General features: G+C 39.7%; 2 protein-coding genes across 30 annotated transcripts in view; one reads left to right on the forward strand and one right to left on the reverse strand.

Moving 5' to 3' along the window:
- The window catches only part of ACTR8 (actin related protein 8), a 183,108-nt gene that overhangs the window by 145,294 nt on the left and 13,364 nt on the right, over nucleotides 1-24,450 (forward strand). The gene's annotated exons all lie outside the window — the stretch shown is intronic.
- The window catches only part of CACNA1D (calcium voltage-gated channel subunit alpha1 D), a 194,813-nt gene that overhangs the window by 83,313 nt on the left and 87,050 nt on the right, over nucleotides 1-24,450 (reverse strand). For all 29 annotated transcript variants that reach the window (XM_081185237.1, XM_081185233.1, XM_081185236.1 and 26 more), the window contains 6 exons: nucleotides 14,758-14,927; nucleotides 7,689-7,776; nucleotides 6,736-6,762; nucleotides 2,115-2,275; nucleotides 1,229-1,454; nucleotides 848-1,055 (listed from right to left, as the gene is read on the reverse strand). In XM_081185237.1, the coding sequence (XP_081041363.1) occupies nucleotides 848-1,055; nucleotides 1,229-1,454; nucleotides 2,115-2,275; nucleotides 6,736-6,762; nucleotides 7,689-7,776; nucleotides 14,758-14,927 (880 nt within the window). The remainder of the gene's footprint in view (nucleotides 1-847; nucleotides 1,056-1,228; nucleotides 1,455-2,114; nucleotides 2,276-6,735; nucleotides 6,763-7,688; nucleotides 7,777-14,757; nucleotides 14,928-24,450) is intronic.

The following is a 24,450-nucleotide window of genomic DNA, read 5'->3' on the forward strand; positions in this document are numbered from 1 at the left end:
GGGGATTCGAACCGCCGACCATACGATCGGCAAGTCCTAGGCACTGAGGTTTTACCCACAGCGCCACCCGCATTATCTATTAGTAACTTTGCATTAATGTAAATTTTTATATATAAGTGTATATTTCTGTAATATTTTGTTTAAGTTGCCTGTTGTTGCTTCAGTTTTTTGTACACCACTTATATATATTTTAAATATATTAAGCAGTATAGAAATTAAAGCAAGCAACTTGAAAAGCAGGTAACTCTTCCTGCATATTTCTGTCTCTCTGTCTGTCTATCTCTTTTCCCAGTGTTTCTTTTAAAAGTTACCCAAATTTCAAAATCAGCCTTTCCTCCAACACTGGATTTTTGTGAGGTTTTGAGGTGGGGAGGAGAAAAATCAAATAAATATACTTTCTTGTATGTGCAAATCCATAACACCTGCACCTTTGGACTGTAGAACAAGATTGAGATAATTTACCAATATACAGCTTCAAACATGTGATATGCAAACATTTTGTTTTCTTAAAAAAAGACAGTTAAATATAAGGGAAGATTATTTTTTTTACATTAAATGACTTTACATTTCTTATATTTTGGATGAACAAAGACAACTTAATATTAATGACATTAACATAAAAGCTATGCTGAATAGATAGATAGAATACATGATATGAACAAATGGTACAAAATGATGCAAAATTACCAGAATATTGACTTTAATGAGCAGAATGCTATTTAACACAAACAGAATTAATAGTAGTTGTGGTAGTGATTTTTATTTTTATTTTTTAGGAGACAGGATTATTTAGACAGTTTTTGTTGTTCAAAGATAAAATGTTTTATAGTGGGTGAAAGAAAGTTACCTGGAATACAGTTAAAAGAGCTTGTGGGAAATTATCGAAGGTGCTCCGTTTTGTTTGAGTTTCATCAAAATTAAATTTGCCTCCAAACAGCTGCATTCCAAGCAATGAGAAGATTATGATGAAGAGGAAAAGCAGAAGCAACAGTGAAGCAATGGACTTCATTGAGTTTAACAAGGATGCTACCAAGTTGCTCAGGGATGTCCAGTGCCTACAAATTAAAATGCGTGTGTTAACCAAAAAAAAACCGTAAAAGAACAGTGCGTGATGAAATATTACAAAAGAGCTGCGGATCATACAAGTGTCAGTAGAACTCAGCAGTAAGTTGTTGTTGTTGGCTTTTTTTTAAAAAAAAAAAGCTCATTGCCTTTAATTTGATCTTACCTGGTTACTTTAAAAATGCGGAGGAGACGGACACAGCGGAACACTGAAATTCCAAGGGGTGACATAATTTCCAACTCCACCAAGATGGTTTCAACAATGCCGCCACATACCACGAAGCAGTCAAAACGATTAAATAGGGATACAAAGTATGACTGCAGGCCCAAACTGTACATTTTTACCAACATTTCACAGGTGAATAAAGCCAGAAGAACTTTGTTAGCAATATCTAGAGGGGAAATATTCAGAAAATTATATTGGTTTTTACAGCTCTGATTCAGTTTCATATGTTCTGCAGAAAACAACGACAGTTTCTATTTTGACCACTTTGAGCAAACAGAATGCTTCACTCCACATTCTTCTCAAGCTATGATGATGCAACCTATCCCCACCAAACCACAGCTCAGAAATAAAGGAGTTTGGTTCATAGCATTTCAAAGCAAATTTTCATTTCCTTCTTTAGTGGGATCCTGATGTATGCACCAAGATTGACATATACAGTGTCTGCTTTGTTGTACAAATACCCTAGTACAAATTTTGTAGTGGACCCAGAAAAACCTCTCAATGACACAGACCAGAGGTGCTTGATAACAGCACACAGCTACAGTCCACAATCCATTTGACTACAGTAAACTGCTGTCAAGTTCAAATTAGCCTAGATTGCAACCCATCTAATCTGTGGATTGCAATCCATATAACCTGGATAAACTCTAGCTGCAACTGACTACATGGGGCTAAAAATTTGCTTATACCTTCCCATTGTTCTTTTTCGCAAAGCTTAAACAACCCAGAATGTCTACAAAATGCTAAATAAATAAATGGCTTTGTATTAAGTCTATAACAGTATTCTATTTGTTACTGAATGAATAAGAAAACATATTCATTTTACCTTGTATTTGTGTCAACCAATCAGGCTGGTTGTAATGCTCAGATGAGATAGTTAATGTGTTCAGGAAGACCAGTACAATAACTAACCAATAAAACGAAACAGATTTGACAGCAGCTCTGCATCTTCTTCTATTGAATCGGTTCCATCGACGCCAACGCCGACTAAAACATAAAACAGCAGACGTATTACAACACAGAATAAAACCACAAAAAATTGGCTTGAGGAAATTTTGTCTAGGTAAAGACATCATGGTTGACTGTCTTGGTGCAACCAAACCACAGAAAGAACCCTGATCTCGTGCCCATGCGCCATAACTCAGTTAATTGGGGGATACAGCAGACACCCAGTAGATTTATCTCAAGGGCCTGGTAGATGTGACAGGTGTAGACAATTCTTAACACACTTTGGTCCCAGGGTGTTTAAGGCTTTAAAAGTGAGAACCATCACTTTGAACTAATCTCAGAAACAAATAAGCAGCCACTACAGGTTACAGTATCAGAGTTGGATCCAGATCCATTCTGTCTGATCCAATAAACGTTCTGACAAACGTTCTTGGTCAACAGAAGTTTCTGAACAGTCTTCAATAGCAGTCTACATAAGCAAGCATTACACCCATCTGCTGTGGCAGTGGATTCTGCAGCAATGAACAGACAAGGTTGTTACCATCGATTGTGGTAGCACCAATCATATATTTTAGGAACAGGAAAATGAATCTCATGCCCCTTTTCCACTTCCTCAAGAGAGGGTATCAACAATTGTATGTTTTAAGAGTCTAACAAGGAGCAATTAGTATACATCCCACAGCTTCACATAGAGATTTCTGGATCAGACAGGGAAAAAATCACGTCTGAATAAAGATTATGCAAATCAGGATTAGTTTAAAATTAGTTTCAGGTTAAAATTAGAGGCAAAGTCAAGGATACTATTTATACCTGATTTAAAAAAAGGAAGAAATCTGAAGATGAAATGGAGTCAGGATTTGCTGCTCTCATATTGTTGCCATTAATGACAAAGCTTTTTCATCTTTATCTGTGGCTGCCACATTCTATCTCTTAGTCCCCTGTCTTATAAAGACTGGCATTTCATGAGGTTTCCAATACATTTAAAATATTTTGGAAATATGCTACATTTGACTCAAGAGCAAATAAAAACAAGACTCAGGAGCAAATAAAAACCTCCAAGGACTATGGTGTGCTGCTAATCTCTGGGAGTCAAATGAATATAAACTGTCACAGCTACGCCTTGAATGTGAATGTATGTTGTATTTACATCTGATGGTGAGGAAAGATCACAAACACATTATTCATATCACAATATTATGGCCACTCCAGATCTTTGGTAATCAACTATACCAGTCTTCAGAGGAAGTGCTAAAGCTGACTAGGATGAAGAAGGTATATGCTGGGACCACAGAGCCTATTAGAATTTGCCAGTGAGGAAGCAGGGTTAGAAGAACCAAGGTTTCCATGCAATTCACACCAACCCATATCCCTCTAGGATGGTGGCAGGAAGATAGTGGCAGCTTCAACACTACAGTGGTACCTCTGGTTACGAACTTAATTCGTTTCAGAGGCCCGTTCTTAACCTGAAATCGTTCTTAACCTGAGGTATCACTTTAGCTAATGCGGGCTGCCACTGCCGCCGTGCCACCGTCACGTGATTTCTCTTCCCATTCTGAGCTAAAGTTCTTAACCCGAGGTACTACTTCCACATTAGCAGAATCTGTAACCCAAAGTGTTTGTAACCCGAGGTGTTTGTAACCCAAGGTACGACTGTATTGCAAAAAGCATTCCTTATGCTTAAGCTCGCACATCCTTGCAAACCTGTCTACTTTCATAAAATCACCTTTTTGCAGGAAGTACCATTTACAATTGTGGAACACTTCGCAGTTTACTTTAACTTTTATTCACCCAAAAAAATACCACCGTGTACAAGAACAACTACTCATGCAAGGTTAAGATACCCCATTAAGTTATGAAACTGAATAAAACCAACAGGTGTAACAACAGGTGTTTAGGTAGACTGAAATCTACCAAATGCATGAAGTTGTGTGGCCATAAGCAAAAACATCTAGGGCTCCATATTAAAGAAAGAAGTGAAAGTGCAGTAAGCACACATGGACTGGGGCATATTTCAGTCCTGACAGCAGATTTTCTGTGAGCGGGAAAATATAAAATTCTTCTTATGGCTTTAGAAATCCTGAGCTATAGATCTTTAGATACATCTAGCCACCATTGTATATATAACCATAGTTATTGTCATTTTCTTCACTGCTGAGTCTAGGGAAGGGAAAAAACCATTTCGAAGATTCCTACCAGGAGAAATCCAAAATCCAATGAATGCGGTATTGATAGTTTTAAAGAGTTTTAAGTTCAAGATTAAGAGATTTAGTTGTATAGCTGATTGATTAAATTATAGAAAGAGAAGCAGATAAGGAAACGACAACCTTGAGATTTTTGGGGAAAAGCTTTCTCAAAAGGTAAGAAACTTTAGAAAAGAATACAAGCTACTTGTATTTGTAGTCTTAGGTTTTAGTGTGAACAAAGGCAAAGTTAAGAAACAAAGCAAGATACCATATTGAGAATATGACTGATTTTTTTTTAATTGTGCTTCTAAATATCTGCCTAAAGAAAAAGGACATTAATATTGTATGGGTGAATTTCAAAATAAATAAAAATATTTTTGTTGTGATTCTGACACATTACAAAGCAGAATCATTGGAATAGGGCATATAATGCTTCAAGTACTGCCTCTCCTCATATGAACTGACTTGGACCCTGTGATCATCAGCTGAGGCCCTTCTTCATGTGCCTCCTCCAAGAGAGCTCTGGAAGATGGCAACACCAGAATCGGCCTTTTCTGCAGTGGCTTGTGGAATGTTCTCCCCAGGGAGACTGATTTGACACTTTCATTACACATCTGTAGGCGCCAGGCAAAACATTCCTCTTCTTCCAGGCCTTCGGCTAGTTGAACAATCTATGGCCTTTTAAACTGTGTTGTGGGGAGTCGGTGGGTGGGTATTGTTTTTGCTTGCTACTCTGGAATGTAGTTTTCTGTTTTCATATTGTAAACCATCCTGTGATCCTCAGATGAAGGGTAGTATAGAAAATTAATAACAACAACGTTTTTTTCCTACTCTGATAAAAGTTATCAGCCCTACTCTGATAAAAGCTATTTCAACCATATATATCCAAAAACCGTACAAAAATTCCCACACAAAAAATTATTTCAGCCAAGTCAACTGTATGCAAGTTGAAAGAACAGAGTGAACTCCGAAGCATGCCTAGAAGATTTAGTCATTCAAAATACAATATTTTGTATTGGGTTGGGGGAGAATCTATTCTGTCCATTCATGAAACACATTTGATGAATGCTGAAAAAGTCAATGGAAGGGTAAGTGGAGAGGTGGAAGAGTTCACATTGATCTAAAGGCTAGTAGATTTGAGGCGGAGGAAGAAGCCACATCAGATGCATAATTATCATTAATAGTAACAATACAGTGGTACCTCCGGTTGCGAATGGGATCCATTCCGGAGGTCCTACCGTATCCCAAAGTTTTCACAAATGGAGAGACCACTTCTGCGCATGCAGCGAAACACTTTGGGGTTTGCGGCTTTCGCAACCCAAGGGTAACGTAACCTGAGGTTCCACTGTACAGTGGTACCTTGGGTTAAGTACTTAATTCGTTCCAGAGGTCCGTTCTTAACCTGAAACTGTTCTTAACCTGAAGCACCACTTTAGCTAATGGGGCCTCCTGCTGCGCCGCGCTGCCGGAGCACGATTTCTATTCTCATCCTGAAGCAAAGTTCTTAACCCGAGGTACTATTTCTGGGTTAGCAGAGTCTGTAACCTGAAGCGTATGTAACCCGAGGTACCACTGTAATAGACTCTGCCTTCCTCATATAAAGCAACTGAGGTGGCTAACAAAGCAATTAAAAGCTGCACAAAAGCAGAGTACCGCACGATAAGGTTAAGATTGTTTCATTACTTATCATGTATCCAAACCTCAGCATGTGAAACTAAAACAGCTGCATATTCTTTTCTTGTTACTCCCCACTCCATTAGCATTCCCTTCCTCTGCTGTTTCCTTTTGTCAACTTTAAATTGAAAGCTCCTCAGAGCAGGGACCTGATCTCTTGTGCTTCACATGCTGAATTTTAAAAACTATCCCGTTTCTATAGGACCAACCATGTAAATGGGAAGTGGTAGAGTACCCACTTCAAATTCAAAGGTCACAGGTTCAATCACGAGTACCTCCACATTGGGCTGGGGAAAAACATGCCTGAAATTCTGGAAAGCTATAGCAATAATAATAATAATAATAATAATAATAATAATAATAATAATAATACAGACAATACTGAGCTTGATTAATGGCCAATGGACTCGGTATATGGCAGCTCTTTGTGTTCTTTAAGCCATTATTGTTTATTTGTTTAATTACCTGCTCAGGTTTTTGTGGCCAAATGTTGTTAGATTGCATATGATGCTGTATACATTTTCTGTGCATTCACTAACCCATTTTTTAAAAAAGATTCAGTCATATTCAACCATAATATGTGTAGATTAACAGGAAACAGTTAAGGGGAAAGTGATGGAAAAGAGAGAGAAGAATACTGACCTGAACTTGGATTTTGAGATAATTTGACTAAAAGAAAAGGAAAACATATTTTTAAAGAAAATACGTAACAATTATTTACACAACTCCTTCTCCCTTGAAAGCTATGTTGGAAATTAAAAGCATTTAAAATTATTTCAATCTTGCATGTCTGCTTGATACAGAAATGTTCTATTGGTGTAAATTGCAAAATAATGGCACCTTTTTACTGCTTTTGAAGGATCAGCACAATAAAAGCTTACATATTTTACATACATAGGAAACATTGTCTTTTTGAATCGATCTTTTAGCAAAGCATATCAGTAATGATACTATTAAGACACCAATGTCAAACTGGTTCAGAAATAGATTATAATCAAAATTTCACGATCAAAAATCCTCCATGGCACTTACAGCAGACCCCCCCCCCCAACAGCCCTGCAAGATAGGCTGGAAGAAAATGACTGCCCAATACCATGCAGTGAGTTTGAAAGGGTTGAGCAGGAGTTTGAACTCAGGTTTCCAAGGTCTAAATCTAGCCACTACATCACACTGGTACAAATCATGGTTTGAATGTACTTATCAAGCGAACGGGGATAATCAGAAAACAATGTCTGAATTGTTGGTAACAACACATGATAATAGCATCCATACCCTGTTCAATTTCTAGCAGCTGAACACTCGCTACAGATTTCTGACTTACAAAATAAGCAGTAAAGGACTACCAACTTAAATAAGCTTCAATGAGTTATTCAAGAAATGTATATCATTTTAATCATCCACATCTCAGAGAACTCCATTTTTGTTCATAGACAACCTTCCTCAGAGTTTTCAGTTAATAAATTAACAGCGCTAATGGTGCGTGTGTGTGTGTATACACACACACACGAAAACTTAGATGAAGAAAACTGTTCCTTTGCTCAGGGATTGCTAGAAACAAAACCATTGACATTCCTACCATGCTGATTTGTACTCACCACAAAGCTCCACAGCACGCTGGGCCCTCCCCTTCTCCACCAACATTTTCCGTATTCACAGACTCAGTTTCACTCGCTTGCATGCTTGCTGTTGGTAAGATAGAAGATATAATTAGATTTTTAGCTCAGCAAAGCCAGCTACACTTTGCTTTGTGTGCATTGCACAGAAAGGCTGTGCATTTCTCAGGTATTTATTTAAAGGGGGGGGCAGAATGAAGTGTGAAAATGTTCACTTTAGTTAGCTGGCTTATGATAGCTTACTCTTTTCTTTCTGCGCAATCCCATTGTTTAGCCTGCATTGAAAAAGCTGACCCCAAATCCAGTTTGGATATAAATGGTTTACGGCAAGCGAAGTTACAACCCTCGCAACTTCTAAGGTGCTTTTGTGGCCAGATTAGCCCATTGCGTAGGGTTAGAATAGTTAAGTATAAAAAAGTTTAGCTTGAAAGGTTCCAATGAGCTTCCGTGTACCTTCTAAACCAGGATGGTGCAATGCACGGTCTGAGGGCTCGCAGTGCCTTTTTTGGTGACCCTCAGCAACATTTAGGGCCCCACCAAGCCCTCCCGCCCCCTTCCCAAAGCAGGGTAAAAGAGATGAAGCAGTCAGTTTTGGGAAGGAGGCGTAAGAGCTCTGCCAGGGTTCTAGAGTTCTCCCTCCCCCTTCCCAAAGTCTAGTTAGCGCTTTCCCAGCTTTGGGAAGAAGGTGGGGGAGCTGGAGGACCCTGCCAGAGCCTCGTGCTGCCTTCCCAAAGCAAGGCAACGTGAGGGCAAGGGGGGAACCCCTCATATTTTGGGCTCACTTCCCCCTCCCCTCTGGGTTCTGCCCACTGGGCATGAAAACTTGGGCTGCCCTGTTCTATAAGCTCAGCACAAAGAGCTTATAGAACTGCACAAATGGAAAAGCACCTCTGTGCCTTGGGCACTGATCTTCTTAGTTGCAATCATAGTAGCGAGTGGGGAGACTGGCTGCTCCGCTCATGTCCTGCTTGTGGGCTTCCCAAAAGCGGGGCTCTTCTTAGTGCAAAAGGCAGAGCACAACAGTTTACATTTTTTTAAGACCCAGCATGTTCACCCATGCTTATGTTGGTGTGGTAGCAGCTATAAGAATTAACTACAAGCACCAGGAAGCTCCTAGTCTTAATCTTGCCTCTGCCATGCACAGCTCTCTCACACCGCTTGGGGGTAATAGCACTGACCTATTGTATGATGTTGTTGTAAGGATTATTAAGCCCATGCAATATAGCATTCACAAGTGAACTGGTTCAATCTGTAGAAGGAGGTTAGAGGTGGGGCTAACCCATTGACTCTGCGTACTTTAAGAATGTCTGCACAGGGCCAGAGGAGCAAGGATACAGGGAAAATTGATAATGCTTCGCATGGCAGCTGAGATGAAATTATTGCCTCAGCACACAGAATAGAGAGACAATTTCTTGCCAGTCCACAAAGACAGGCTGTCACCTAAAGCAGAACAAACGAACAATAGACTGGCTTTTAAATTACCAGGACTCAGTTCCAGTAACATTTCTGGCCTTCACTATCTTCACAAGTTTTGTCAGGGACAATTCTGACAGCTTTTATTATCTTGGTACTTGTTCTAATTAAACAATTTCCTCAGGTGACAATGTTTTGCACAATATTTGCCCCCATTAAAGTTCTGAAGTACTGCTAGGTTGAACATACACTGTCTATGGCTCACTCCAGCCTGAGTACAACACCGTGTCTAATTCACAACCATGTGTTGTGATCTGCCAGGTCTAAGTGAAAACCCTTCCCTCTTTTTAGTCACAGTCTGGTAGCAAGCAAAATAACCTAATGAAGGCCAAGATATGTGGCTAGCAGGGTTGCATTAATCTTGGGTAGTGGGGTCCACAATCCTTTTGAGTTGTTGTCAAACAACTCTCATTATGATCTACTCTGTTTAATTTAATGGCTTTCCAAGCAATCAGTATACATCTTGGGCTGCAATCTGATGCACACTTAACTGGGAGTAAGCTCCACAGATCATATGGGAACTTACTTTTGAGTAAACATGCCTAAGATTGAACTGTTAGTCATTTGTTGCACAGGATTCAGACTTCTTCCATCAATGTATTGATTCTGTTATCTATCACACTATCTCAGTCCTTTCTCAGTGTGGCATAATTCTAAGCAATTACACATTTTATTTTATTTCATTTTATATTTCATTTATTTTTTAATTCACCAGAGAGTGAGAATTTCTCCACTCTACCACTTAACCACTTGAAAGGTGGTGAACACTTAAAAGGCTACTCTCTGCCTCTAATTAACTTCTAGGGATTGTCTCCCCCTGTCTAATGTTGAAGCATGTGTCTCCCTGGGTTTTTAAAAAATATAACATGTGAATGTTTCAATGCCCCACCCTGCCCTGCCAACATAGCTACCCACATTTCAATCACTACCAACACTGGTTTGGGCCTAGCGAAGGATAATTCTGAGGAAGGAAACATTATCCAGCAAAGTCCTTTAATTTGTTAGCACAAAAAGCCACCAAGCCTCTGGACTGTCCCACAAAGCAAAGAAAGAAGTTCCAATATATCCATGCACTTGGAGGAAAGAAAACAGTTCATTCTGCTGGCACTGCACAACACCGCAAACATACATTTTCGCCATTGGCAGAACTACCAGATGTCCTTGTTTTTAAGAGAAAGCTTGTTCTTGGTCAATGCGCCATCATATCCTGAGAGCTTTTAAACGCTTTATGGTTTTCATCACATTGAAACTAAAGTGATGTACTCATATCTGACTCATTTGCCTTTCTAGATGCTTCAACTTGATTGAGAGCTATTCAATGGAAATTTAAACGAGTATAATGAAATTTCAGCTTACAGTTGTTGCACTGCAGCAACAATTTCTTTGAAGCATGCATTCAAGCAGCAAATCACTTCCATGCAAGGTGTGTGTCCACATGCAATTTAGGGAATATATTTACACCCAGGCGTTTGAGAATTTAAACAACAGCACTCAAAACTCGTTGCCTAGACTGAAACACACCCACTGCAAAACAGAACACATTTTTACCATGTTTGTTTGACCCACGGCAACATCTAAATCTGCTTTTCTTCTTGTCGTCTAATAAATCGGCCAACGTAACCCCTTCATGTTAAACACATGCAACCCCGTCAATAAAACAGCAGGTGGCGGCAGCAGCGGTGCAAAAGACAATAAAGGATCCACATTCAGTGCAATGCCGGTTGAGATGCTACATGACACAGGAGGACTGTATTGGCTTTGCTATCAGCAACTGCAGCCTAAATCTAGGACTGAGAGGACTGAAGTGGCGAGGTTTCTGAATTTCATTAAGAGCATCTCATCATCTCCTCCCTCTTAAGCCTCCCAGGCGAAATCTCAGAAGCTAAAAGGTGTGTTTGTGGAGGAGTAGCTGCAGCTCTCCTATGGCTATCAGAAGCAGAATTATATAAAATAAAGCACGCATATGCCAATGCAATTTCTGTAATTGATACACGTTGATGGGCTGTAGCCGAGTTGTCAAGCATGCGTGTAAAAGGTCCTGTATTCAATTCACCAGATAAAAATGGGGACGCCTAGTATCGGAAAGGCTGGAGAGGCACTGCCAGGGTTATGCACATTTACTGTGCTTTCTAGGCACAGGTCCCCACTTTAAAGCGCTGTGTCTGAGTGCTTTTTTTTTTTTTTTGCGCCAGTGCTTTCCCCAAGAAAACCTGCACTTTAAAGCTGAATCGGCAATTCAGCTTTCAAGGGGGGGAAAGTGCTCAGACACAAGACTTTAAAGTGGGGACCTGTGTCTAGAAAGGCAGCACAAAAGGAAGTCTGGATGAGCTAGGTGTACCAATAGTCTGGGGTAAAGCAGCTTCCTGTGCTCCTAAAACCAATTTTCTTTGGTGCAGAATTTTGATTAGTTTTTGAAGTAATCGTAGCAACTACATTCTTGCTTAAATTAATTTACTCCTTACAGTAATTCTTGGCCAAGCTGGGGGAGGGCTCACAATAGATTCTGAGAGAACAGAGGTGAGTCATTGCTGGCAGTTGCACAGATCATAAACCGCTTTCTATTCAGTGATTAGTAATTAGCATCCTGATAGTTTTACAAGGGTATCTTTACAGTAGAGTATAAAGATTAAGGGCTGATTCACAGAACTGCAAATCAGGCTTGTCTTTCAACTCAGGTTGTTTTGCCTGCTTGGGTTGAATGTGTCAACTCCCACAAACATAAATGGCACATGGATGCTAGCACACAATTCGTCAAAGGCACTGATACCTGAGATTTGTTTTTCTATTCAGGCTGGCAAGCAGCTCTCCCCAGTCTTGGATACCCCAGATGCTGCAAGACTACAACTCTCATCTTCCCTGACCACTGGCCAAAATGGCCAAGGACTGATGACAGTTGTTGTCCAATAATATCTGGGGACCAAAAATAAGGGGGGGGGGGGAGCTACTTTAGTACATCTTATAAAACCAACTGTATTTCTACTCTTATAAATCAGTGTTGTCTATTCCAAAGGAGAGCAGGGTAGATTTTTATATGCAATATTAAGGCTACAATTCTATGAACATTAACCTGGGAGGAAAAGCATCAATGAACACAGTGGGACTTTCTTCCAAGTAAGTGTGTGTAGGGTTGGTCTGCACATGCAGATACCAGTTTCCCCATGGCTGACACAGCCCTGATCATATCCAACTCTCTCTATCTCAGAACCAGAATAAGTAAACTGGGAATTAACAATGGACTTGCTCCGAAGACTAGCAAGACAAGAAAGCACCTTGCAAATCGCTGGATTAGAAGTAAAATAAAGCTAAGTTGAGACGCGGGTGGCACTGTGGTTTAAACAACTGTGCCGCTTGGACTTGCCGATCGGAATGTCGTGGTTCGAGGCCCCACAACGGGGCCAGCTCCTGCCAACCTAGCAGTTCAAAAGCACACAGTGCAAGCAGATAAATAGGTATCGCTCCAGCAGAAAAGGTAAACGGCGTTTCCGTGCATTGCTCTGGCTTCGCCAGAAGCGGCTTAGTCATGCTGGCCACATGACACAGAAAAACTGTCTGTGGAAGTGGACAAACACAGGCTCCCTCAGCCTGTAAAGCGAGATGAGCGCCGCAACCCCAGAGTCGTTTGCGACTTAACTGTCAGGGGTCCATTTACCTTTTTAAAGCTAAGTTAAAAGGGTCAGTTGTATTAAAACTGGTCGTTTCCACACCATCGCATTCTACAGCAATGAAAACAAATTATGTTGCTGCAGCAGAAGTGCAAAAAAAAATATTTCACATCACTAAGGCCAACCAGCATCACTCTTATTACACTCATTTAAGAAATCAGTTGACAAAGTGCATGTCATTCTCACGTAAGATAGGGAGTAATTAATTTTCTGTAATCTAACTACAGTGTCACACAATGGCATTTTAAGTGGCAGAATCTTCCAAGAGAATAAAAAGGAGAGATATGGCAGAGCACTATAGATTGTGTTTTGAGAAAGGCAGGTTTCTTAACAGAGCACAAATAATAATATTGCAGCCCAGCAACTTTAATGATTTCCTTGTTAAATTTTATGTTACTCAAAGATTTTCCGTAGCAATATTCAGAATGTTCTGAGTAGCTTACTCTGAAATATATTCCATGGCGATATTACTAACAGATTAACTGTTCCATTACAGGATGTGCTTGATATGGCACAGATTGCTGCTTTAAGATACCATTACCAGTAACACACAAAGACACTGGATGCTTGATCAGGGCCAAAGAACATCTCTGCAGAGGTTGATAATAGTAGGATCACTGCCTGAGACAGATATCATTGACTCTAAAATTAGCCAAGCAAGTGGCTAAAATTGCCGTTTCCCTTTTAGAAGCACCAAGGGATGGATCTCCAGATGGACCAATTTTCTCTACATCCACAAGATGTTGATAGGCAACGTGGGGGTTGTTCTACAGCTATCTCTGGCTTCAGGAAGAAGGCTGAAAAGCCAAGGGGCTCCCCAGCTAGCCAGCTCTTCTATCTAAGCAGCTTAAAGAAAACCTAAATGTTAAGGAGGATTTTTGATTCTATGCAAAACTAGCTGTCAGGTCAGCAATTTCTAGCCTGGTCCTCTAATAGTTAGCACTTTGATGTAGAAAAATTGCTCTTCAGAAAATTACTGCTTGCTGTAATATACCCCCATTTATTTTGACAGTTTGTCAAAATAAAACAATAACAATCTTACAGTGTTGACATTCGTCAGTAAAATTTAAAGTAACATAAAATGCAGTCTGACATTTTAGGGCCGAAAATGGCTCTTGCAACTCATTGCTAGATCTCAAGGATGCAGGTTCTGTACATGCCACCCTGCATATACATATATGTGCATGCACATTTTTAACATAACATCTTGAATTGATACAAAACGTAACTGAGGTTGCAATCTATTATTGTTGTTGTTATTGTTATTATTACATTGATTACACGCTTTTCACCGGCAGGTCCTAGGGCGGGTTACCACAATTTAAAATTCAGAATTAAAAACAGTTAAAACAGAGTACATTCATAGGTATAGGGTGGATCCTGAAAACACACATCTCAGGTGTCAAAGACAGGGTAAAGAGGTGCATCTTCAGCATTCGCTGAAACTTGTATAGCAAAGAAACCAGGTGTACCACGACTGATGCTCCCTTCTGGGCTGCCACCACCTGCAAACTTCTGACAGACATGGAACTGGTAAGCTGTGGATCATAACACCTGGAAGGGTTTGTAGGGAAGGAGAAGCTCTCTCTGATATATGGACCTAAGTCATATGGAGCTGCAAACAATAGCTGAGCACCTTGAACTGGGCCCAGAAACAAACTTGACAGCCAATGCAGCAATTTATATGAGTTCCAAAGGCAAGGCAAGCCAGTAATCTGGCCGCTGCATAATAATGTTAGAGTGCAGGTAAAGAAAGTAGTCATTTACAACAGAAACAGTTATCTACAGGTGGGGGAGAGGGGAGAATTACGTTACAGACATCTGAGTGAGCATCAGTCTCTCCCATACAGTAAACTATTTTTAGAGCACACTATATTCTTTTGTTAGCAGTAATAAAGTGAGAAGACATGACATACTATTCCGTTTGCCTTCTCCATCACCTTCCTCTTCATTCTCAGGGTCAATATCTTCTGCTTGTGTAATCCAATCCAAATAGCCTTTGAGATCCTCTTCAAGCTGCTGCTTTTCACGCAGCTTCTGAAAATCTCCCCTGGCCTTGGCTTTTTCTCTTTCCTTGGAAAACTCCCTATTGGGTTCAGATAAAACGTAACAGAAATATTGATTTATGAAGCTGTAGGCTTTCTGAGGGGAAAAAAAAATCAGACCCCAGTATTTCTTTTTCACACAGTTAAACAAAATAAAGAAACTGTACAGAAAAGTGAACAGTTTCCACAGATCACAACAGTGATACGAGTCACACACCATGCTTCATTCCTTATACACTTATTAAGCTCCTATGTACTGATAATAAAAAAAAAATACAGCTTACAATTATTTGGGCACAATAACTAAGTTGACATCATGTTGGATCTTTCCTCCCACCCTTAAAAACCTCAACGTTACTGATATATGTAAGATATTATGTTGTACTTCTCCTTTAGAAATTAAATGATTATTCTAAATAGCACTTTCTACTTAATAGGGCCAAAGTTTGAAGGCATAATGGCTTCGTGGAATTACACCTGGGGGAAATGGCATATACCAATGAAATGTAAGTGGGAACACATATTTGAGAAAAAGGCAGTTCATTTCAAACCTAAAAGCAGGATTTGTCCCCTTGAGTCACTTATACAAGGGTGAATCTCCTTTACACAAAATATCCCAACAGAATTAAGGTTCCTACGTGGAAATTTCCATGCTATCTCACATCAGTATGAATAGAGGGAGCCCATGATGGACAGTGGAGAGAATGTAAATGACAGAGTTTCAAGTCTGCTCTTCAATGCTGCAATTTGTCCTCAGGAGGGTGGGGGAATAAAACAATGCAGTGCAGCCTGCTTGATTAAATAACCAAAGACCCTCAAACAAAAAGAAAAACCCTTAATCCGAACAAAATAAAAAAATTCCTTCCAGTAGCACCTTAGAGACCGACTAAGTTTGTTATTGGTATGAGCTTTCGTGTGCATGAACACTTCTTCAGATATATTGGTATCTGAAGAAGTGTGCATGCACACGAAAGCTCATACCAAGAACTAACTTAGTTGGTCTTTAAGGTGCTACTGGAAGGAATTTTTTTGTTTTGTTTCGACTACGGCAGACCAACACGGCTACCCCCTTAATCTGAGTGAGAGAAATGACCATAGTGGTCACAGAATACATGCCTTACAAGGAGAAGGTTGCAGATTCAATCCCTAGATTTCAGGGCACTGAATTGGGAAAGACTGCTGCCCAAGACAGCAGAGACCCATTGCCTGATATTGTAGACGGTGCTGGGCAGGATGAATCAATGATCTGGCTCACTGTAAAACAGCTTCATATTACCTAATGGGAGCTTCCTGGTCAAAAGAAAATGACTTATGGAAACCACTAGTGCATTTCCTGCATTAGATCCCTTTAAATGAGTCAAGGGTACATGACAGCATGTGTTCCCAAATTGGAAATTCTTCATTATCTCTTGGAATAAGAGGAGATTGAGGGAGCTATCTTAACACCCCATTGTGCTGGGCTGGGTTTACGTGTTGGATTTGAGCCAGTCTCACTGCAAATCACACTGCCCCCCTCCACCTTCCATCCTGCTCATTTTGGATTTGGTGGTGGCATTGCTGCAGAGGAGAGAGAGGTTTGGATTGTGCCCTTAGGCTGTAGGAACATACTCTTACCTGGGAGTAAGTCTCACTGAACTCATAGAACTACCACTGAACTGAATGGGACTTACTTCTGAATAGACATGCATAGATTTGTGATGTTAAACAATAAATGTGAGAACCTAGATAATGCATTTATTGTACAGATGACATCTAAACTCATGTCACACTCCCCAAAACAGCCCAGTAAGAACTCAGCATGCTCAGCTGTTACCAGGAGACATAGAATATTGAGTGTCAGTTGAAAAAGAAATACACAAAGCTGAAATATGCTAGAGAAAGTTGTGGCTGCCTAGAATAATTCCTGTTAGGGGATTATGATATACTGCCACATTCTGTTGCAGGTACCATTCATTTCAGTGGAACTTGCTCAGAAGATGTTCCACCAGAACCCTCACCATGTCTTCACCACTTCTATGAATAATATCAGACTTCACAGATTGAAGTCAACCTACTCATCCCTACAGATGAGAGAGACTCATGAAAGACTATGTAGTTATGACTGCTACAACAGTACTATTACACCTCTGCACTTTCACCATAACACCTGAATGTGACCTCTAATGGCCAATCTAGATGATGCAAGAAACACATGGATGCATTTCACGCATCTGTTTTTGCTTATGTTAAATAGCAGCAGTGAAGAAGGGAGTGCAATTAATATTGGGGTCATGGTGTATAAGCGTGGGTTGTGGGTTTTTTAATCAATTTCAAGTTACACCAAGATCACTTCCTGAAGTGGAAGTGATCTTTTCCTGTGGAAAAGAAGCTACTATTGGCATCTGCAGCCTTGGGAAGTGTAATGGGATGATTAGCTGCTTGTGCGTAAAATCGTGCTCCCTCAGAGTTTGTGCGGCTCCACAAACCTCTGTGTGTGACAGAGCTCCTCAAACATGTCTGCTCTAGTCACTCGTAGAGTCTGACAGTGGCTGTCTGCGGAAGCGCTTCCAGCAAAGAAGCTCCTTAACGGAAACGCGTCTCCTGGACTCACGGCGTGACAGTTTCCGGCGAGGTGTGGGTCTCCCTATGGGAGACTCAGATACCTCCCCACTGTTCTCGCTGGAAGCGTCTCTGAGCCCTCCCTCCTGCTCGCATTCCCTCAGAGAACCACTCCTCCCCCTGCTGGTTCCTTCTTCAGCTGTTGAGTCTCTTTCTTCCTCCCTGAGCCCCTCCACCACCTGATGCTCCGATGGCAGTTCCCTGACAGGAAGCCCAACAGCAACCTTGAAGGGCTGGTTTTCATTGGAATTGTGGCATGGAGAAAAGGTTAAACCTTCCTCCTCCCTGCAACACTGCCATCCCAATCCTGAATGGACCCCTGGCAGCTGCTATTTAATAGAAACAAGAAACAAGATAAGCAAAACCCAAACCATGTGTTTCACATATCATCTAGTTTGGCACTAATTATATAGGATTGCAGAAAGTGAACATAATACTGAATGTAATATAATAGTAGTTCAATTTTGTCATGGTTCATGATGTCCATGGTCTATTGCTTGAAATGATTTGGCAGATATGTATCCTGATGAACAACTATCCAGCAGAAACTCAAAGGGATCCCTACTGCCTACATGGCTTTGCAGAGATATTTCATGTCTCTGCAAGGGGAGTTGGTGCCTTCTCTGGCGAACTGATGCCATCTTCACATTCAATAGTCGTCAGAGAAAAGCTGAAAGCCAACGGGAAGCTTTTAGATATTTGGATGTGATCAACGGGGGGTGGGCGTTGCTGCTATTGATATTGATATTGATATTAATATTAATATTGTGTATCTTTATTTTAGATCTTTCATGATTTATGTGGAAATTGTTCAATTTGGTTGTGTACTTTTTATGTTCAATTTACTGTTTATGACCACTTTCTTTTGTTATGTTTGTAATTCTTTTTTTCATGCTGTAAGCTGCCTTGAGCAGAGTTTTAACTATAGAAAGGCGGTATACAAATAAAATGATGTACATATGTTTAATTCCACGTTGAATCTGATTCATTTTGCAACTACACATACTGCGGCATCAGGTTAAATTTGACCCAGTATGAGACAATGAAATGTGCTTTTTTCTTATTCAAAAAATAGGGCTGGGTGATATTTTGTTTTCAACATTGTGATATATTAACAGCTAAATATTGTGATATACTGTACTGATATATTACAATGTCTGAAATGTCTCTCGACTGATTCTTCCTCTGCATCTAAATTTCCTACTTCCTCCTTTAAGGACGAAATAAGGCGGGGAGGAAGAAGCAGGTGAGATATATCGCCCAGTCCTATAGCTGAGCAAGTCACCTTGCCGCTCCGGCTCACGGAACACACCTGGAGCTAAGGGGGGTTTTCAAAAATGCTCAAAAATTCTGAAACCATTATCATGATCTGAACTTCAAACCAGCTTCAGATGATGTACAGAAATACCGGGAATAAATGCCTCATCAAACAATGGGATGGATCACAGTTCAAAACGTTACTGAAACATGGGCTACAAAAGTTGGGTCACACACATCAAGGTTTTTAGCACACCATTTTAAATAGGAATGCTATTGCTTTTGTTTTTAATTCTTGCTTCACTGATATATGTGAGAAAAGGACACTTTTATCCTCTCATTTTGGTTTTTTTGGCTATTAATCCTTGACTCTGCTGAGAAAAGGAATACTGTCAAGGCTTGTTCATTTTCCTTTACAGGAAAACTGCAGCTGACAGTTCATTGCCATCTTCTATTTTGTGCATCATTATTTAAATGCCTTTCCCCATTAATCCTCAAAGTGCCATGTAGACAAGTGTTCTTAGGTATGTGTGTGCATATTGGCATATAGAAAAAACAACAATCTTTTTCATTACACAGATCCATGGAAAAAACAACATGATTGTTGTGCTAGAATGCAAGAAATGTCAGGAAAATATATCCTAAATGAATAAAAACATTACTTTCACCCGCAGTGCCTACAGAAGAATGCATATGGGGACACGTCAATATATACTCCTTGCTGTCCTCGAGCAAGGAAGTAAATACAACTTACAGATATTTATTAAAGTGCGTTTGGAAAGATCTTATTTTGTTCCCATGGCTACCCAGAGAAATAGTAATGCCTTCAGCAGAATCTGTCTTCAGTATAAAGCATCTTTTAGTGGTTAGAACTATTCTTGAGAAACAGATTATCACGCATCATTAAGAGCTGTTCCACTTGTAAATAAGGAATTGTTTTCAAAACTTCCAGTTTTCTTTGTTTAACAATAAAATAGTTTCAGCAGATACGCTGGTAATACATTCAAAGTATGCCATTTAAATATTATTTCTGCGTTAAAATATATTAATTCAATTCAGAAATGATACTTCCACATTATTAAGGCAAAATCCCTGAACTGCTTGCTAATGCTTTGACCAGATGACCTCAGCAAACAAAAGGTGTAGGAATTGTCTTGCTGAACAGATCAAAAGGTTGCCAACCAAATATTCTTGGGATTATCCCAAGTCAGGCACAACAGTGACAATTCCTGTTCCTTGCACCCTAGTAGAGGTATGTCACTTTTGCATGTGGAGGCTGAATATTTTGTTATCATGACAATAGCCATTAATCTGTTGTCGCCTCACACCTTTTTGAAGCTATCAGCTATCTGTCTGTTTGATAGTGAACATCAATTAACTGGCGGTGTAAGCTTCAATTATTATAAGAGGGAGAAAAGGAAGCATGCCTCTCCACTCCAGAGAGAGTTCTCTGAAGCAGCTTTCAGTTTAGATTCTTGTAATTAAACTGTTTTTACAGTCTTGCAGTGCGTCAGCTAATTAGAACTGTTTAGCCATTTGGTTTTTAACCAATAATATAAATCAATTTACCAAAGGAATAAACAAAAATATATGCATACTACAAGGCTCTGTGCACTTAGTGCTTAGTAAGAGACCTAGTTTTACATTCACGGCTCACTCCAGGAGGTTTTCCTTTCCTTGTGATAGCTTCATCAGTGCCTTATGCTCAGCTGAGTGTTAAATTTTGAGCAAGAATGTTCACATCCCATCCTGGCTGTTAACTTACTGGGTGGCCTTGACTTTGTAAACTCGGAACACTGCCTCATAGGGTTTGAATTTTGAATTTTATATAAATAATATAGAGAGGAAAATGTCCTAATAATAATATTATAGCACTAAGGAGTGTTATACATAGGTGTATGGCTATCCTTTGCACCAATCTTTATTCAAAGGACTAAGTCTGGAATGTGCTCCTATAAATGTGCCTCAAACTGAGGCTTGCAGGCATAAAGTAATGTTTGGTTGATAGATTCAATTTTATAACTGAACTTATGCACCTAGAATGTGGAAATAAATTGAAATCAGCACGGGTAAAATATCAAGCATTCTACGGAAGGAACTACAGACAAATCTGAGGTGACTCAGCAACATTCTCATCTCAAATATGACCAGGGTGGGGTGGGGTGGACTTCAACAGAAATAAAACATTACTTTCAAATGGCTTAGGTCCATACAATATCCTAACAAATTTGTCTACTCCAAAACTAGAGTTCTCCAAGTCATTAAAATTGTGCTTAGAACCACTATGTGATAATGAGAAAAGAAATGCATGGCTGTTGACAAAATGAATTACATGAATGATAGCCATCTAACATTTGTGCCCTTCAAATACTTGGAATACATCCTTTGCTGTCAACAGACTCCTTAATTTAAAATAATATTTACTAAGGGCATTCCCTATTCTTGCAGTCTATGTTATCTTAAAATTACATGAAAATTATATTAAAAAATGACCTCCACTTTAAAATCTTGTGGGGTTTTAAAATTATTATTCTTTTAAAAACAATTTCAACATTTCATTCTCACATACTCACCTTTAAAGAAGGCTAGATGTAAAACAAAAGGTCTCTCAAATTATACCTTACCTACATGTACATCATTCTATAAACACGTCAGTCATGCAGTTCACAAACACAACACACGAAATACGAAGATCAAAAACATTAGACACTTTTCAAAATGCTGAGCATAAATCAACAACACAGGAAATAGTCATATCATATGGAAACATCTTCAGCACAGATTCCAGATTTTAGTTCCTAAAATCCAGAGAACTAAATACAGCCATGTTTTTAAGGCACAGGGATTATTTTGGGAGAGCTTTTACTTTTTAAATGATCATCACCTTTTTGCCTTGTGGAAGTCTGGTCATGTTTTATAAATGTGCATCTATGCAGACATACGTGTTTATTAATCACATTATATATGACAATATGACTGATTTTATGAGCAGGGTTAAAAGTATATGTGACTACCTACATGTATGTCCCAGGGAAATCTTTCCTAGAAGCCATTCCCTTAAAAAGAAACACAAAAAAACCCCAAACCTATTATGTCTCCAAAACTTGGGTGACTTCAATATTTTTCTAATTAATACAGAGATGCAGGAGGCACATTTTACAACACACTTGCATCATTTACCTTGGAGATAATCAGTTGCATTAATTACTTCAGGGGGGGATAATGCTTATTACCACAGGCATATAGAAAGCCTTATCCTTGTATCTATACTAGCAGAATGATAGTATTTTTCTCATCAGTTTGAGAGATGCCCTTTATGTATTCAGAGCCTACGTTTGCCTGAAGCCTTCTATGCATTCTTCACGCAAAATAATAAGGCAATATTCTACTTTCTGGCACCTACGGTCCAAAAATTAATAGGTGATATCCAGTGATGTCTGAGAAATGGAATTTTGCTTGTATAATGCAAGTTCCAATTTATCTTCTCCACCCTCCAGTCTCTCTCACGCACAAAATGTGGCTGAGGGCAGCAGGAGTCAGAAAAGGAAAATGAGGCCCCATTGCAGGGGTGTACACTCACCCACACTAGGTTAGATTTCACTTTATGGTGCAAATTACAGATGTGGTGGGGACTGTTATCTTTAAACTGGAACTATTTTAATTCCAACAGACTGGTAAAACAGTGAAATACAACCTTCTGACTAGCTGCCCTACATTTTGAACATTTATCATAATTACTCAATATTTTATTCTATTTTCTAAACTAAGAACAAAATGGTATCAGTTTTGGCAACAACTAACTTCTCCTGACCAAGCCCAGCTGAACAGGGAGAACACAAAATAGGCAATTAGCACAGTTTGCATTCATTTCAACCGGGTTTGCCCAAGAAGTTTCCAGGGGGCTTTTCTATTTATCCTCTAATTATATCTATCTATTATTTTTGTCTAGAACTTTGCTTTTTTATTGTGGAAGACCCGTAGTATCTACCAGCTCAGAGCAGGACAGCTAATAAATGTCCTTTAACAAGAGTCACAGCTTGCATTACTCCATAACCTCTGCAACCATTTAAAAAATATTTTGTTAAGCCTCATGTTCTCTTCTTAGGTGAGTTAGGACATGCAAAGACTTATACATGGTTAGCTAGGCATATAGCTCACTTGAATTATTGGGGAAGTGCAGTTATATTTGCAGACTTAGGCTGTGTTCTGTGAGTGGCTCTACGAATGGGAGAGTATGGTGGCCTTGGAAATGTTGTTTTTGAAATAGGTTCAAATTCATGAAGCGCACTAGTAGCCCTAGGTAAGTCACTATTCCTTAGCCTAACCTGCTACATAGGATAATACAAATCCAATAAGTTAAATCCCACTTGAAACCATTGTGACTGCTCATTTACTGCGCAATCCTACACATCTCTCTCAAAAAGTACCATATATACTCAAGTATAAGCCGACTTTTTCAGCACAGTTTTTATGCTGAAAAAGCCCCCCTTGGCTTATACTCGAGTGAGGGTCCTTTCAGGCTGCTCCTTCCTCCTCCGCTGCCTTTGCCACTGTCGGCGGCGGTGGAGGAACGAGCAGCCTGAAAGCAGCCCTTTTGGGCTGCTTGTTCTTCCTCTGCCGCCACCACCAGGTTTGTGGTGTGGTGAACCGGCTTATACTCGAGTCAATAAGTTTTCCCAGTTTTTGTGCTAAAATTAGGTGCCTCGGCTTATATTCGGGACAGCTTATACAGTAAGTCCCATTGAACCAAATGGGGCTTACTTTGAGGCAACAGGCTACAACATTGTAGGCTTAAGCATATACTGTTACACTAGGAGAGAAGCAGTGATAAAAGATCACAATACCTCACTACTGCAAGTCTGGAAAACACTTAGCCCTAGACTAGCCAGGCTAACAGCACAGATCACTGATCTGATTTTGTTTAAGGCAGCTACTGTGTAACAAATCAGTTTGTTTTTTTCTTTATTTCTGTTTGTAAATAGAGATTCTGTCTTTATTCAAAATTGCTAAGTTCACAGTATAATATATATTTTACATTAAAAATATATAATCAAATATATAATCAAAGGAGGGCACTTTTCAGTATCTTCTTAAAAACATTTTTGCTGTAACATTGTCATTCAGTCATAAATCATCTGCGCACACAATAGGAGGATGGGTGACACCAGAAGACTTGCTAGCCTTGTTACATTTATATTTCTACGACAGTACTCAGCTGAAAAGATTATTTGCCATTGAGTTAGCTATACCCTGCATAGGACTGCAAAAACATTCTGTTGTCTACATTTTCTTATTCGTCTGTGGAAAAAATGTGTGTACCCATTGTGTAAGCTGCATTGCACAGATTAATGCAGTTAATAAGGTCAACACAGTTTAGGAAAATACTGCCCAGTTTTAAGTGCGTGAAACAATAAAATTTCTGATAATTGCTGGAACATAGATGACTATGAACTCTAACTTACTGCCTATTGCTGTATCTTCCAGTTCGATTAAAGCCCTCTTCAGGTGTTTGGGGATAATGCTCATGGGCTCGACGAGGAAAGGGACAGGACTGTGCATGTAAGCATCACCTCCAATATTCCCGTGTGTGCTGGTCCCACTTCAGATGGTCTGAAGCAGGCTTCCTCAAACTCAGCCCTCCAGATGTTTTTGGCCTACAACTCCTATGATCCCTAGCTAACAGGACCAATGGTCAGGGATGGTGGGAAT

This window comes from Podarcis bocagei (assembly GCF_964188305.1).
Source record: "Podarcis bocagei genome assembly, chromosome: 2".
In the NCBI taxonomy this organism is placed as follows: domain Eukaryota; kingdom Metazoa; phylum Chordata; class Lepidosauria; order Squamata; family Lacertidae; genus Podarcis; species Podarcis bocagei.